The 13,155-nt window shown below is 48.7% G+C and overlaps 1 protein-coding gene across 1 annotated transcript; it reads right to left on the reverse strand.

Moving 5' to 3' along the window:
• Positions 1 to 716: 716 nt before the first annotated feature.
• Positions 717 to 12,419, reverse strand: LOC141747272 (vitamin D3 hydroxylase-associated protein). Its single transcript, XM_074597324.1, has 15 exons — positions 12,153 to 12,419; positions 11,064 to 11,177; positions 10,577 to 10,720; positions 10,062 to 10,195; positions 9,534 to 9,740; positions 8,939 to 8,979; positions 8,201 to 8,325; positions 7,288 to 7,413; positions 6,436 to 6,533; positions 5,667 to 5,766; positions 5,066 to 5,109; positions 4,380 to 4,419; positions 2,310 to 2,418; positions 1,296 to 1,441; positions 717 to 994 (listed from the first exon to the last, which is right to left on the reverse strand). The coding sequence occupies exons 1-15, from the start codon at positions 12,360 to 12,362 to the stop codon at positions 866 to 868; spliced, it is 1,767 nt and encodes a 588-aa protein (XP_074453425.1). The 5' UTR covers positions 12,363 to 12,419; the 3' UTR covers positions 717 to 865.
• Positions 12,420 to 13,155: the final 736 nt, after the last annotated feature.

Below are 13,155 nucleotides of genomic sequence, written 5' to 3' on the forward strand. Positions count from 1 at the left end.
TCGGTCTCCTCCACCCCCCGCCTCCGCCTTCCCTTCCAGCCTTTTCCTCCACCATGAGAGTGAAGGATGCATCGAGAAATGGCACACAATTGTGACAGTCAGGTTGGAAGCACCAAACGGTGTGAATGGTCTGAATGTAGCCACAAAAAAGCTTAAACTTTTATTGCTTAAAGGCAATAAAAAATCCCCAACCTTCTTTTCCCATTGCTTACCTGGAAGAAACAATAAGGAACAGGAATGAAGACAGACCAGTTACCATTTCTCACAGCTTATGCTTAAACAATGAAAATTAAGCTCTCCAATACTCACTGCCCAGCTCAACTGCAGAGCCCACTGCCACCGGATGGTGTGGAAATCAAGAGAGTAACTGAGTTCAGGAAGGGGCCCAACAAGTTCACGAAGGAGAACTTTCTCGGCAGCTATTAAGAATGACGCGCTGACTGCAACTTTCTGCCAAGAAGTCTCTTAGCCCAGAGAGGGAATCCGTCACTTTACTCGCCCGCAAACATCCGCTCCTGCCCACTGTTACTGTTGGAAGTAAAATATTGGGGTAAACAGCTCTTTGGTCTCATATCATACAACAGATATTTTTACCACTATAGTTATTGGACTCCTTTAGTTCAGCATTAACTCTCATTCCTTTCTTTTTTTCTTTTTTTTTTTGACTCAATTTATCTCTAACAAAGAAGGACAATTTGGACAGAGATGTGATTTTTGCTGACTATTTAAAAACAACATTTATTGCCAGTTTATTGAAGCGGTGGTTCAGAGTCTGCAGGTCGCTATCTACTTTGCTTTGTGCAAGGTGGCTGGAGTGAAGGGCAGGGAAAGAAAAGTCGTCATAGCGAAGGCAGGTTCCCAGGAATCACAGATTTCTCTTTGTGCCGCGGGCAAGTGTCTCCACCTCCTTCATGAAGCGAAGGCACAGCTCCTCCTGCCATGGCAGAGCCACGCATTGGACGGCCACCGGCAGCCCCACGGCTCCTTCCACAGCCTGCAAAAATTACGCATGGTGCTGAGTCAGAGCACCTGGGGAGGCACAAGAGAGAACATTGTCTTTTGATGTTATAGGAAGAGAAGACAAAGGAAGACACGCAAGGGGACAGTTGTCAGGCTGATGTACACCAGCCCAGCTGCACCACATGCAGGGCAGTAACGCGATGTGTGCAAACTGCACTACTAAACAAGCTCCCACACTCATCAGGAGATGCAGACAAGCCTGGGGACAATGTGCCAGAAGTGTCACTGTGCCAGTCACAGCCTTCTGCTAAGACTTAAGCTCTTTCCCCGCTGACCTCTTTCAGCCTCTTATCCCAAGGGTCCCCGTAGTGCCCTCGGTAATGCTTCAGTTCTTCTTCGTCGGCTCTTGTGACGGTGCTGACCGGCACCACCCCGGCAGGGAAGTTTAAGACGTTGTATAAATTGGTATAGGAGGTCGCCGCTGGAAAAGATCACACAGAGAATGCAAAATGGCAAAATTTAGTGTGCTGGACCACCAATGACTTTCGGATGATAATTCAGGCTGCAGGAACTGTAGACTGGAGTTGCTGGACCATGAAAACATGCTGCTTTCAAAGGGACTTTTGATGGAGAGGTTTAAAGGCCACATGGCTGATGAGACTGGAAAGAGACACATGCCTTCACCTGTCAGTCAGGTGGAGGTTAGATTTGCTCTGGGAGAGACAGATGCGAGTATTTGATCTGAGTCAGAGTCTGCATCTATGTCTCCCATACTTCAGGGAAAAATCCCAGCTCTCTTTCCAAGATAATCCAAAATTCCACTTCTGTAACACCATCGTGAGGATTTTGGATCCCAAAGGGCCATTGCTAGAGAGATGGAGGACCCTGACTATTTGCTGGAAGCTATAAAAAATGGCCTTTTTCTGCGAGTCACAGGCAACAAGCCTTTCTGCTATTTGCAAAGTCTTGGGAAATGTAGAATGGCCGCATTCAGAAGAGCCTGGCCTTGTACTAAGGTCTACCACCCTTCTGGCAACTATCTTCACAGCCAGTCTCTGCTGCAAGAGCACCTCTTGGGCTTTCTACAGGACAGACGATGCAGGGAAACTCACCCAAGAATGACTGGGACAGATGTGCCGCTAACTGCTGCCCCATAATAATCCAAACACCTGCAGCTCGGACTAGGTGGGCACATGAGAAGACCCACCCAGAGGAGACCTCTCTTTTGCTTTCTTCCCCAGGTGGAAGACCAAACACCGCACATGGTTTGGGGAATGTCCAAGGGACCAAAATATCTTGCTCACGCACACCACCATGGATGCATCCAGAGACACCTCAACAGAGATTACCAAAGAGCTTCCCAGCGTAGCCGTGGTTGAAGGCTGGCCCCAGCGCAGGACAAAGAATCACATCCAGCCTCAGCTTCCTCCATTTAGCAATGAATTCAGCACAGTAAACCTGGAAGGAAAGACAGAGGAGATGACAAACAATGTCTGTTGGACAGCAGCGGCAGATCAATGCCTGCAGCATGGGAAAAGGAAGAAAAACCCCTTCCTGGATACAACTGAAAAATCAAAGAAAATCTGAGCTGTGCTTTGATAGAGGCAATTGGATTTTGGTTTTCCACCCTTAGGTTTCCTGTCAGAATACCACGTGCTGCCCCAACCTAGACATTAACGCTAGGTGGGCACTTCAGAGTTGTTTTCTTTGAGTATTAACCCAATCCTTCCTATGAACAATATTGTCTTTGGATTTTCTTGAACGGAGATTGACAATAGTTTGAAGAATTATTTCTACCCGACTAAAGAGGCAAATTTCCTAAAAGCTTTAGTTATTTTGGTAGAAGAATCTAGAAGACATTCTGCAGCCATATTCTGGCTACAGGGACACGTTTGTCCCATGGTCCAGCCCCTGTTCTGCACAAGTCTCTCACTCCAAGTTTTCTGTTCAAGGGTCTTCTGCAGCTCTCACAAAAGCCCCAGCCACAAGGGGCTTTTTTAGTCTGACCTCAATTTCCATCTGCAGTCTGAGATCCTTCCTGCCGAAAGTTCAACCAATGAGATGGGTTTCCAGGAAATACAGTCAGTGTAGCTAACCTGGTTTGGTTCTGTTTTGGTTTTGTTTTTTTTTTTTTTTCCTCTGCGAGAGAAGCTGGTCACTAGCCAAAAGTTTTCAATCAGCTCTTGTTTGCAGTAGAAGAAAAAATGTGAATATGGTTTCACTGAAGAAAAACAATCCAAAGTATCTCTGAGGCTGGCAAACCTTTTTAAGAGGGTTTTTGGGTTGTTTTTTTGGGGTTTCTTTAGTTTTTTTCATTGTTTTTTTTTTTTTTTTTTTTTTTTTTCCAGGGGAAGAGGCATGTGTTTACACCTAAAAAAAAAAAAACCCCAAACCCATTTCCTTCCGAACACTCTGGTAAACGCGATGACTGGGCAGGTTTGCAGGAGCTTTTCCTCTGCCCTATAACCTGTCAGACCCGCTGCAAGCCAGCCTGCACCTCCTCCCGGTGCCTGGCACTGACGGGGGCTGCGTGGTGCGGGCTGGGGGCACGTCCCTGCTCGGGGAGGGTTGCCAGGGTGTCCCTGGGAACGCAGATCCTGCCTTGTGGGGAGGATACCAAAACAGATCAGCTTCTTCGGCCTTGCAAAACACCAGCTGAAAAGGGGATACGATCACTCTCTATAAATAGATCAAGGACGACAGAGGGAGTGGAAAATACCAGAGAGGAGAGGTGCTATTTGAGCTCAAGGACAGGAATAAAATGATCAACTGGAAGCGAATAAACAGCACGGGAAATATGAAGATTTCCAACCATCAGAGCAGGGAGGAGAGAAGCTGGCCAATAAAAACTAATGCAAGCATTTTAGGAGGAACCTGATGAGTTTGTGGGCAGCACTGGACTCAGTTATCCAGGAGAGTGCTTTCTGTCCTCTGTTCCTGATGCCAAACGAGTTCATACAAAATCCACAGAAGCCAAAGAGCTCGCAACCACAATTTTAGACTCCTAACGTCTCCACTTGATAGTTCAAACATGGTCTTAGCTCATGACAATAGCACCTAATGTCTGAAATTAAGGATTTGCACCAAGACAGAAAGAAGAAAAAAATAAACCCTCATCTTTAGTGGCTGCTCTTATACTATTTCTGCTTAGAAAATGCAAGGCAAAGGATAATCTTTCCTCATCCTCCAGTAAATAGAGATCTTCACATGAACATCTATTGCCTTCAGCTCTTGTAACTTCTTGCAAAGCTTGACTTTCAAAAAAAAGCCCAGGCCAGATGCTCCATTTCCATATGATCCATTTCCAACCCCGAATCCATCACAGAGCTCAAAGCAATTGCTTAGAAACTTTAGGGATCTCTCACTACATTTAGTATGGAAAGAGGGGAAAAAAAAAAAAAAAAAATAGATCACATTACCGCCACTGCTCCATGCTGATCCCAGAGATTTTTGGCAGACCTGGAAAGGTGGCAGAATTAATCAACTTTGGGACTTTGGGACAGAAAACAATGAACAAAACGCACAGAGTGCCCATTGTTATGGAAACCGCCTGACCCTTCTGGGAACAAGCTATAGGTTCACCCAGCCCATTCCACTGGGTTCACATGCGCTTACAGGTGCATCAGAAGAGCTTAAAAGCAGGCCACCATGCTAGAGCACTTACACAAAGATCATGGCAGCCTTCCAAATTCACTTGCTCCCGATTTAGTGTGTCTCTGTCTCTCTTGGAGGGCCAGGTACTTCACACCACACCGCACCCGCATGCAGAGACCTCTGCATTGACTCGGCACATGATGCTCTGGGTACCAGTATCCACCTGATAGGGGAAGTAGCCCGTATCTGTCTGTGCTGATCTCCATGGAGACATCCTAGCCCTGCCACGGTGGGGAACCTTGAGCAATTAGAATAAACTCTGGCTGCGTAGCCCCGGATAAGACTGTGCTAAGCCCAGGTGGTGCTGAGGCAGCACATATTCACCTGGCTCAGCCTATGCAGCACAGCTCCATGACAGGGCTTCGCCCAGCAAGCTGGCATCTACCTGCGTGAACCAGTGGACACATCCATGTCCATCCCTTTTCTCTAGAGCTACTTCAGTGCGTCTTACCCCACTCCACAGAGAGCGCTGAGATCCCGAGCGATTCGTGGGTACTTTCGGAGGGAAGAGAAAAACTTGGGATTAGTCAACATCCATGCAGATGAAATAGCTGGCTACCACACGATTGCATTTTGGGGACACTTCTCCTAGCAGAAGTGGCTCTGAAGAACAGGTATGGTTTCCAATGAAGTGGTTTTACTCCCACATCAATTTATACATTTAATCTCATGCCAATAAGGCTCTAGACCACACTGCTAGCCCTGGAGAACATCTTCTGGATGTGGGGATGCTGTTTAGATCCTTGCTAGTGATATCCATTCTCTTGGAGCCCAATGCTGGATGAGCTAAATGGCTCATGGGTTCCTGACAACAGATCATATTTTGACCTCACCATGCAAAAGTCCCACAAAAGGCTGTCACACCCACTTGAGAAGTTCAGCCTGGATTTAGGGACTAATTGTATTTAAGAGTATTTCACTATGAAGCCCATCAGGCAATTAACACGAAGCAGCAAAGCACTTCTTGAGGGGAGCAGCCTACCTCCCTGCACGCGGAAACTTCCCCACCTTGCAGGTTTCCTCTAACACAGCTGAGATGTCCACACACTTACTATGGGTTTCAAAATGACAGCCAAGATCCTTTTCACCAGAGTAGGAAGCCTGTAAGTATTGAACTGGGATTTCAGGTTGGGATCCACGATGTCTCCTTTGCTGGAAGGGCAGAGAGTGAAGGAGAAGTCAGGACAAGCCATCTGTGCCAGAGCTACAGCAGCAGCAGCAGCGCTGTTTCCAGAGCAGGGTTTGTCCTAGAGGGAAGTTGCTAGAAGACAAAATCTGCCTGTTTCAACCCAAAACGCTGAACAAGAAGTGCTCATGTGGGGTTTAGACGCTCAGGAGTGAATGCTCACTGCAAAAGTTATAGAGAAATACATACTTTACTGCCTATGTTGTCAGTGCTGTAAAGGCTCTGGAGTGCTTTGCAGTGGTGGGACCACTTACAACCCTGGGCATGTTTCACCTTGAAGTGACTGAGCGGCTGGGTGGGCGTTTGGCTGCTAGCCAGGGCTACCCCACCAAACTTCCATAGGAAGTTCTCTAATTCATGATAATTCCCGTGTGCCGTGGACTAATCACACACGCAAAACCAGTTGCCACAGCACTGCTGACACGTCGTATCTTATTACCCTACTGCGTTATCCACGTGTGTGAACTGCTCTTGTGAACTAGCTGCTGCTCATGCTAAATTCATCCTTCCGGAAATTGCTCCTCTGCTGCTCATTATTTAGCTCGCACCCTCAAGAATATAAACACTCTGGATGCAGCCACTGGCTATGCAGTGCCAAGTCTCATGGCCCACAGCGAAACGGGGTTTTTACTCACAAGCAGTCCACCAGGTGAGCAGCACCATCCGAGAAAATCCCTCTGGTGAACAGCTCGTCTACCACGTAGTCAATCTTGGGTGGTGCAAAGGGAACAAGCTGCAAGAAAACCATCCCTGTTCGAGAGGCAGCAAAGATGAATGGTTCATGGAGCCCCCTGTGAACCTCCCTGTCTCACTAGTGAGGTGAGTGGGAAGTGGTGGGAAGCTTACACCCTCCTGGCTGCTGTAGGACCCCATTTTCAAAGGGACCTGGGTTAGCAGCATCTGCCCACTGTCCTCTCCCCTCTCCAAGGCATTAGCCACGTATTGTGACCTGGCACAGGCTCCACTCCTCCACATTTTAGAGAAGAATTTTTAGAGGCTTCAAAACACCAAGTATTTTTAATTAATTTTCATCATTGGAACAGCGCCCATATAGAAATTCCCATCAGTGAAACCACATAATAATTCAGTCTAGATCTGGGGGGTCAAATGCTCCAAACCCCCTTCCCACTTACCCACCAAGAAATCTGTAAACTGTGTTTAACAGCTGAGGAATCGTGGAAACTGTTGAGAGTTTGATATTTATGGGAAAATCAAACATGATGGAAAAAACAGTGCTTTAGAAAAGGGTAACTTGGAGATATCTGAAGGTGATTCTCATTCTCCTGTCTGCTAGGCCAGGAACATAAGTAAGGTCACTTTGGTTTGGGAAACAAACTGCTGGAGGTGCCTTCCTCTTTGGGATCCTTGCAGCAGGGAGGGATGGTCCCTGTTTTATGGGCAGCAAAAGCGGAGATGGGAAGTAACTTGTCCAAACTCTGTAAGGAGAAGGATAACAGCTCCAGCCAACCACAGGCATGAAAACCCACCGTATGCCCTGCATCCTGGAGGAGCTTCCTTGTCTGCTGGACCGCCCGTTTCATGCTGGGTGAGGGCTGGAAATAGCTGTCTCCTTCATAATACCCAATCCGAAGTGGCTTTGAACTGGTGTAAACCTGTGAGAAGAGGACATCACTTGCAGACGTGAGATTGGACGATTCCCAGGGCTCAGAGAGGCAGCAACTGAGGTCTTGTGGATTGGAGGAATGATGGGGGCAATAGAGCTGGTGGAAAACAGTGTTGTCCAGAACATAGGTCTGCAGAAGTGGTCCTTGGTATGGTCTTTCTGACACCACCTCCTGCCATATGAACATGTCCCAATGAGATAGCAGGTGTGATAGCACCTGTACAGACCACATGCCTGGGATGCCTGGCTATGGACTGAGTTCAGGGGCCTGTTCCTCTAGGTAAGCGACTGGTCTGTATTGTCTGGGTGTCAAGGACAACTGGAAGATCCAGGAATCCTAGGACCTGAGCCAGAAAGACACAATCAGATGGCAGAAGCAGAGAGCTAATGGCAAAGGGGAATGATTTCTTAGGTCAGTGACTGTTAAATCAGGCTCTCAAAGTTGTGAGGGGTGAATTCCTCTGATCAGGAGAAATCAGCTCCTTTAGGGATTGAGCCATGATGGCAGAATGGAGACAACGAGCTTATTCTGGACATTGCTGGGAAGGGAAGGGGTCAGTATCCGGCAGGTCTCATCACTGCAAGCCAAGAGGGGCCTGCCAACCCTGCTGTGTGGCTGCTTCTTGTGGTTGCTCATGCTGAGTGTCCTCTGTTCAGAGGGACACTTACTTCCCTGGGTCCTTCACTATCTTGAGACATGAAACCAGACAGGGTTCTCCCAAGGTGTCATTTTGTTGCTGGGAAAATGGAGGTGTGGTGTTGCCTCTGAGCCTTACCTCCTCATTGAAGGGGATGGGGGGCACGGTGGGGTCCAGCCGGAACATCTCCTGGCAGAGCAGCGCCTTCATGCAGAGGGCCAGGCTGTCCACATCTCTCGCCATCGGCCCCAGCATCCCTGTCACTGCAAGCACAAAGGTCCTGTCACTGCAGGCAGATGGGCTGGTGCTGTCTCACAGTTACTGGTAGGGGCCCAGCATGGAAGAGTTTCAGTCAGACCAGGGAAGAGGAACGGGGAACGAGTGTAACGGGCAAGGAGTAAGGAGGTCCATCAGGGACAATTTGTAAGTCTCAGAGCAGAGGTAACCTACTGGGGCTGACCTTCTGGGCCAGGCTTCTGCAGGCACAAGGCTTGCTCAAGCGAAGCAAGGACCATAGCCCTCCTGCCAATAGCAATACCACCTGTCAGCAGATGAAGCCAGCAGAGACTCCTGGAAGCATCTCCAGTGAAACATCCCAGGACTCTGGGATGCAGGTCTCACTTACTGCCATGCGTTGCCTGAACGGGTGTTGCTTCAATTCTGTTCAGATTCAGCCAACACCTACCGCCATCCAGAACAGAACAAATGGTGCAAAAACATAATAGCACAAGGCAGGCCCTCGTCTAATAGATCACTGGTTTTGACTGGTCATGAGACACATAACCGAGCAAGCACATTTGCTGGCATTTCAGCAGTAGAAGGAGATGTAAGAAGCAAAGGTTTGGCAGTAGTAACATGGTGTATGGATGGACTCACCTGATTTCATTCCTGTGATAGAAGAAACCACACCCAGTTTGCTAGGAACATAATGGGAGAAGCAGATTAGTAGCCGCTCTCACTGGAAGGCAGGTCACCGCGCTGGGTTGCAGACTTTCCGTTTGCTCCCAGTCAACGTCTAGGAGGGCAAAAGGTCCTGCAAAGACTCGACACTTTCTAGGCTAGGAAGCCTTCCATGGGCTGTAAACTGCTGGGGACCAGAGACTGTTTTTATCGTCTCCTTTCCCCGGTCCATCCAATCCCTCATCTATGAGCAAGCCACCTCTGATAAACAGAAAACTCTTACAAGCAAAGCAAGGGCTGGAAAACATCTGAAAAGGAGATGACCCTGTAGTATTTGCTTTCAGCTTCCTGGCCAGAGCTATTAAAAATTGAATAAGTCTTTGCTGTATTAATGGATGGAGATCCCATGTCATTAATAAGGTCCTTAGCCCTAGCTGACACAAGGGAACAGGCAGGTGCTAACCTAAACCTGGCGGAAACCAAAGACACTACTGCAAAGTTTGATGCGCTGTGAGGGACGCTTTGCAGTCTCCACAGTGGGTGGAAGAAGAGGACAGATGTTGGGATGTACCTGATCCTGTTGCCTGTGGGTTTGAGCCCGCACAGCCCGCAGAAGCTGGACGGCAGGCGGATGCTGCCAGCTACATCCGACCCGATGCCCAGGATGGAGCCTCCTCCTGCGATCAGAGCTCCCTCCCCTCCCGAGGAGCCCCCAGGGCTCTTCTGGTGGTCAAGAGGGTTCAGCGTCTGGCCAAAGATGAGGTTGCTGCAGTCATAGCTGGGGAGAGGAAGATCAGCAGGTGACTGAGGTACTTCTGTCTCTGCAAACCATGCATACAGGGCACAGAGCATCCACGCAGGGATGAGTGTGGAATTAGTCCCAGCAGGTAGAATCAGCATGAAGTCGATTTGTTGGGACAGCCGAATTTAGGAAGAAAGAGGCATCAAATATAAGAGAAATAATTTCATATTTAAATGAGGAGGCAATTAACTCAACATGCATGGACAAAGGTGGGAGCTTGTGCATGCAGGCCCACCCTCTCTCAGATAGCAAGAGTTACATTTCATGGCATTTTCATGAAGGTGAACAAGTGATTACTTTATCATCGTCTGTGGGATGTTGGTTTTCACAAAGGGGATTGCTCCCTGGCTCTTTAGAACCTGGACGATGACACTGTCTTCTTCCATCACTTGGCCCAGAAACTTCACCATCCCTCCAGAGGAGACATGGCCCTTGGGGATAGGAAGCAAAGCTCTTTAGGTACCAGGAAAGAAGCTGTTTGGAGCTGTGACAATAACAAACGTTAAGTCCTGATGCCCCCCGTGACAAAGTTCCCACCTAACTTTTCTCACAGGCAGAGCAAGATCTGACTACCCAAGGGAAAATCAAATCTGAGCAGGTTAGACATTTCTGCAGAAAACAAAATTTTCCATGAGAAGAAAGGTCCCACAAATATTTGGTCCAAAACGTCCTTATCTGAGGGAACTCTCAGCTCTTGTATGGGGTGAAAAGGAACAAGCTGGATCCCTTGTATGGGGGCAGAGGAGTAGAGGATTGGGCATCCTGACCTGTTCCCAACCCCACGCCAAGAGGCAGGGGAATCAGGGATGTACCTTGCAGTTAATGTGGTCCTTGATGCTGACGGGAATGCCATAGAGCAGCCCCTTCTCCTTCTGCTTCTTCAGTTTCTGGAGCTGATCCTCACAGCCATGAATGAAATCTACCACACAGTTCACCTCCCGAGTCACCTCCAAAGCCTCGCCAGAGAGGTCAGGCAAAGAGCAGCAACACAGATGAATGGACGGAAGGAAGGAAACAGCATGTAAGTTGAGTTTGCAAGCTGCAATATCCTCAAACCTCCAGCATGCATTATTCGGGCCTCACTTCTAAACTTTAGATGTTTCTTGCTAGGATAATTTTCTGCCCTGGATCTCCGTCCTACCTATTCGCCCATAAACCACCCTTCAGCCACCACAGTATTGATGAATTGTGATCCTCAGCATTGTTAGTTCTCTCAGCAGAGATCTTGTTTTTTGATTTGAAAACCCCTGCTGCGGAAGAGCCCCCCAGCATCTCTCCCATGCTGGAGGCATCACTCACTTTGCCCATGTAGGAGTAGAGGACACTCTCTGGGGACAGGGACCCCTCCTTTAGCTTCTCTGCCAGCTCAACCATCGTCAACGAAAGGATGTGTGCAGTCTGGGTGCCTGGGTTCTGCAAAGGGTAGGAAATTGGGTGCAGAGGGAAGAAAATGACAGAAAAGGCTGGTGTTGGGGCTGCGAGTACCCAATTCTAACACCTGCCCAGCAATGACCTTGAATGGAGAATTTTAGGAGACGTTCCCTGTAGAAATGCAGACCTCCCACACAGCACTGTGTGTGCTGGAGTGGGGAATTTGCTGACGGGGAATTTGCTGAGTCTTGGTTCATAAAAACAGAACCAAAACAGGCAGAAAACTGCTTCTTGACCGGAGAGTTGCATAAACCTGTACGAGAGGTTTGACCTATCTCTGTTTACTCTTGTGCGGGCCTTCACCCCCCTTCTAACTCATAGACAACGTGTTGAATAGCAGTTCAACCAGCTAAAGTTTTACAAAATGTATCATTAACACAAGTGTGTGGCTATTTGCAACCTCCCCCACAAGAAAAGAGTAGCAATGGGTATTTATTCAGGGTTTAAGACAAATCCCAAATCCAAGGACCTGACCTAAAATCCAGGTGCTCCTTTACCTGGGTGTGGGCAAGAAGAAATGTCTTTTGGTCACCGATGTGCAGATGTTGGAGGGAAGTGAAGCCCCCCTGCCCTGTACTTTGAGGACAATAGGGCAGACAGGTCCCTATGGAGGGGCAGAGATGAGGAGGACAGGAGAAGAAAGGCTTAGCAGGAGGGTTGGATGAGGAGAAAATTGCATAGGGAGGTCTGAGGCGGTTATCTCATTCAGAGGGTCCCAAACTCCAATCCGTCATTCATCCTCAGGTCTGTATTAATACTTCTTTTATGCTGCTTTCACAGTGGGGTTGGTTTTTTTGGGGGGTCACAGTGGAGGGTGGTGACCCTCAAAAAAATAGGTCATGATCCAAAATGTGCTCATGTCCTAACCATTATTCAAAGACAGATTGATCAGGACTTCCCCCTTTCTTTGGTTACCCAAAATAAAATCCCTCCCACACACATTTCTCCCCAAATTACCTCTTGCTTAAACCTGTGAGCTGCCTTCTCCATTCGCTCCAGGGCCAGATCCCGTGTCCTCCTTGCCTCCTCCATCTTCTGCTGGATCTGCCTACGTCCCAGCCATTTCACTAGCACAACGGCTGCAGCTGAACTACAGAGCAGAGCCGAGAGGGTGCGAGGGTCTGCCCAGGATGGATCTAGGACCTGCCACAGTCGCACTTCGGTCATGATTTCTCTCCCAGTCCTTCCTGTTCTGGTCAAGTTATGGACACCTGGGTCTCCCACCTTCTCCTAAGGAGGGCTGATGAATGCAGGCTATGCGATTGCCTGCTGTGCAAGATCAGTTCTGAGGCAGAATTGCTTTAACAAAGTCCAGGAATGGAATTTTTAGACCATGGACTTTGAAAGGGTCTGCCTGCCAGAGAAGCATTGTGGGTCGGGCTGCAAAGCAGTGTGCTCAGCTCGCGCTGGGTTTGGGGTAGTTGTGGTGGGGGGTGTCCCCCAAGGCTGTATCTCCCCAGGCCGCTGCCGGCTGCTGTGCCTGGCTGCTGAGAGCGGACAGAGCTGATCAACGGAGCTGAACGTCTGCAAAGCCCAGGTCTGGGCTATCCCCACTATACCCACGTGTAATAATTAATTGACAGTTAAGCCCATTAACTAGAGGTGCTCAGCCATCGTCTCTGTCCTCCCGGACACCAGCATGTGCAGCCCTCAGAGCCTGGGACAACATGGCTCTGCTTGTCCTGGGGAACCCGCTGCAGGGGGTGAAATTGCGCCTATTGGAGAGGAAGGAACTCAGGAGGACCAGGAACGTGAAGGTGATGCAGGGCACAGCAACTCCAGAAAGGTGGTGTGGAAGGAGCTACCTATCTGAAGATGCCTTCAAGGAGTATGACTGCCAGGTGTCATTTTCAAGCCACGATCCTTTGAAACGCATTTTGGCAACCCATATCAAGGGGTGAGCACTTTTGGGAAATCCTCTCTGGTAGACCCACTATCCTTACCCTCTCTCCAGTTTCTA

The sequence above is a fragment of the Larus michahellis genome, chromosome 8 (genome assembly GCF_964199755.1).
Source record: "Larus michahellis chromosome 8, bLarMic1.1, whole genome shotgun sequence".
In the NCBI taxonomy this organism is placed as follows: domain Eukaryota; kingdom Metazoa; phylum Chordata; class Aves; order Charadriiformes; family Laridae; genus Larus; species Larus michahellis.

Coding starts and splice junctions, on each gene's coding strand:
- LOC141747272 (XM_074597324.1), bottom strand. CDS start 12,362: ATGACCGAAGTGCGACTGTGGCAGGTCCTAGATCCATCCTGGGCAGAC. Junction 11,178..12,152: donor CTCACAGGTTTAAGCAAGAG/GTAATTTGGGGA, acceptor TACCCTTTGCAG/AACCCAGGCACCCAGACTGC. Junction 6,534..7,287: donor TCCAGGATGCAGGGCATACG/GTGGGTTTTCAT, acceptor GTTTTCTTGCAG/CTTGTTCCCTTTGCACCACC.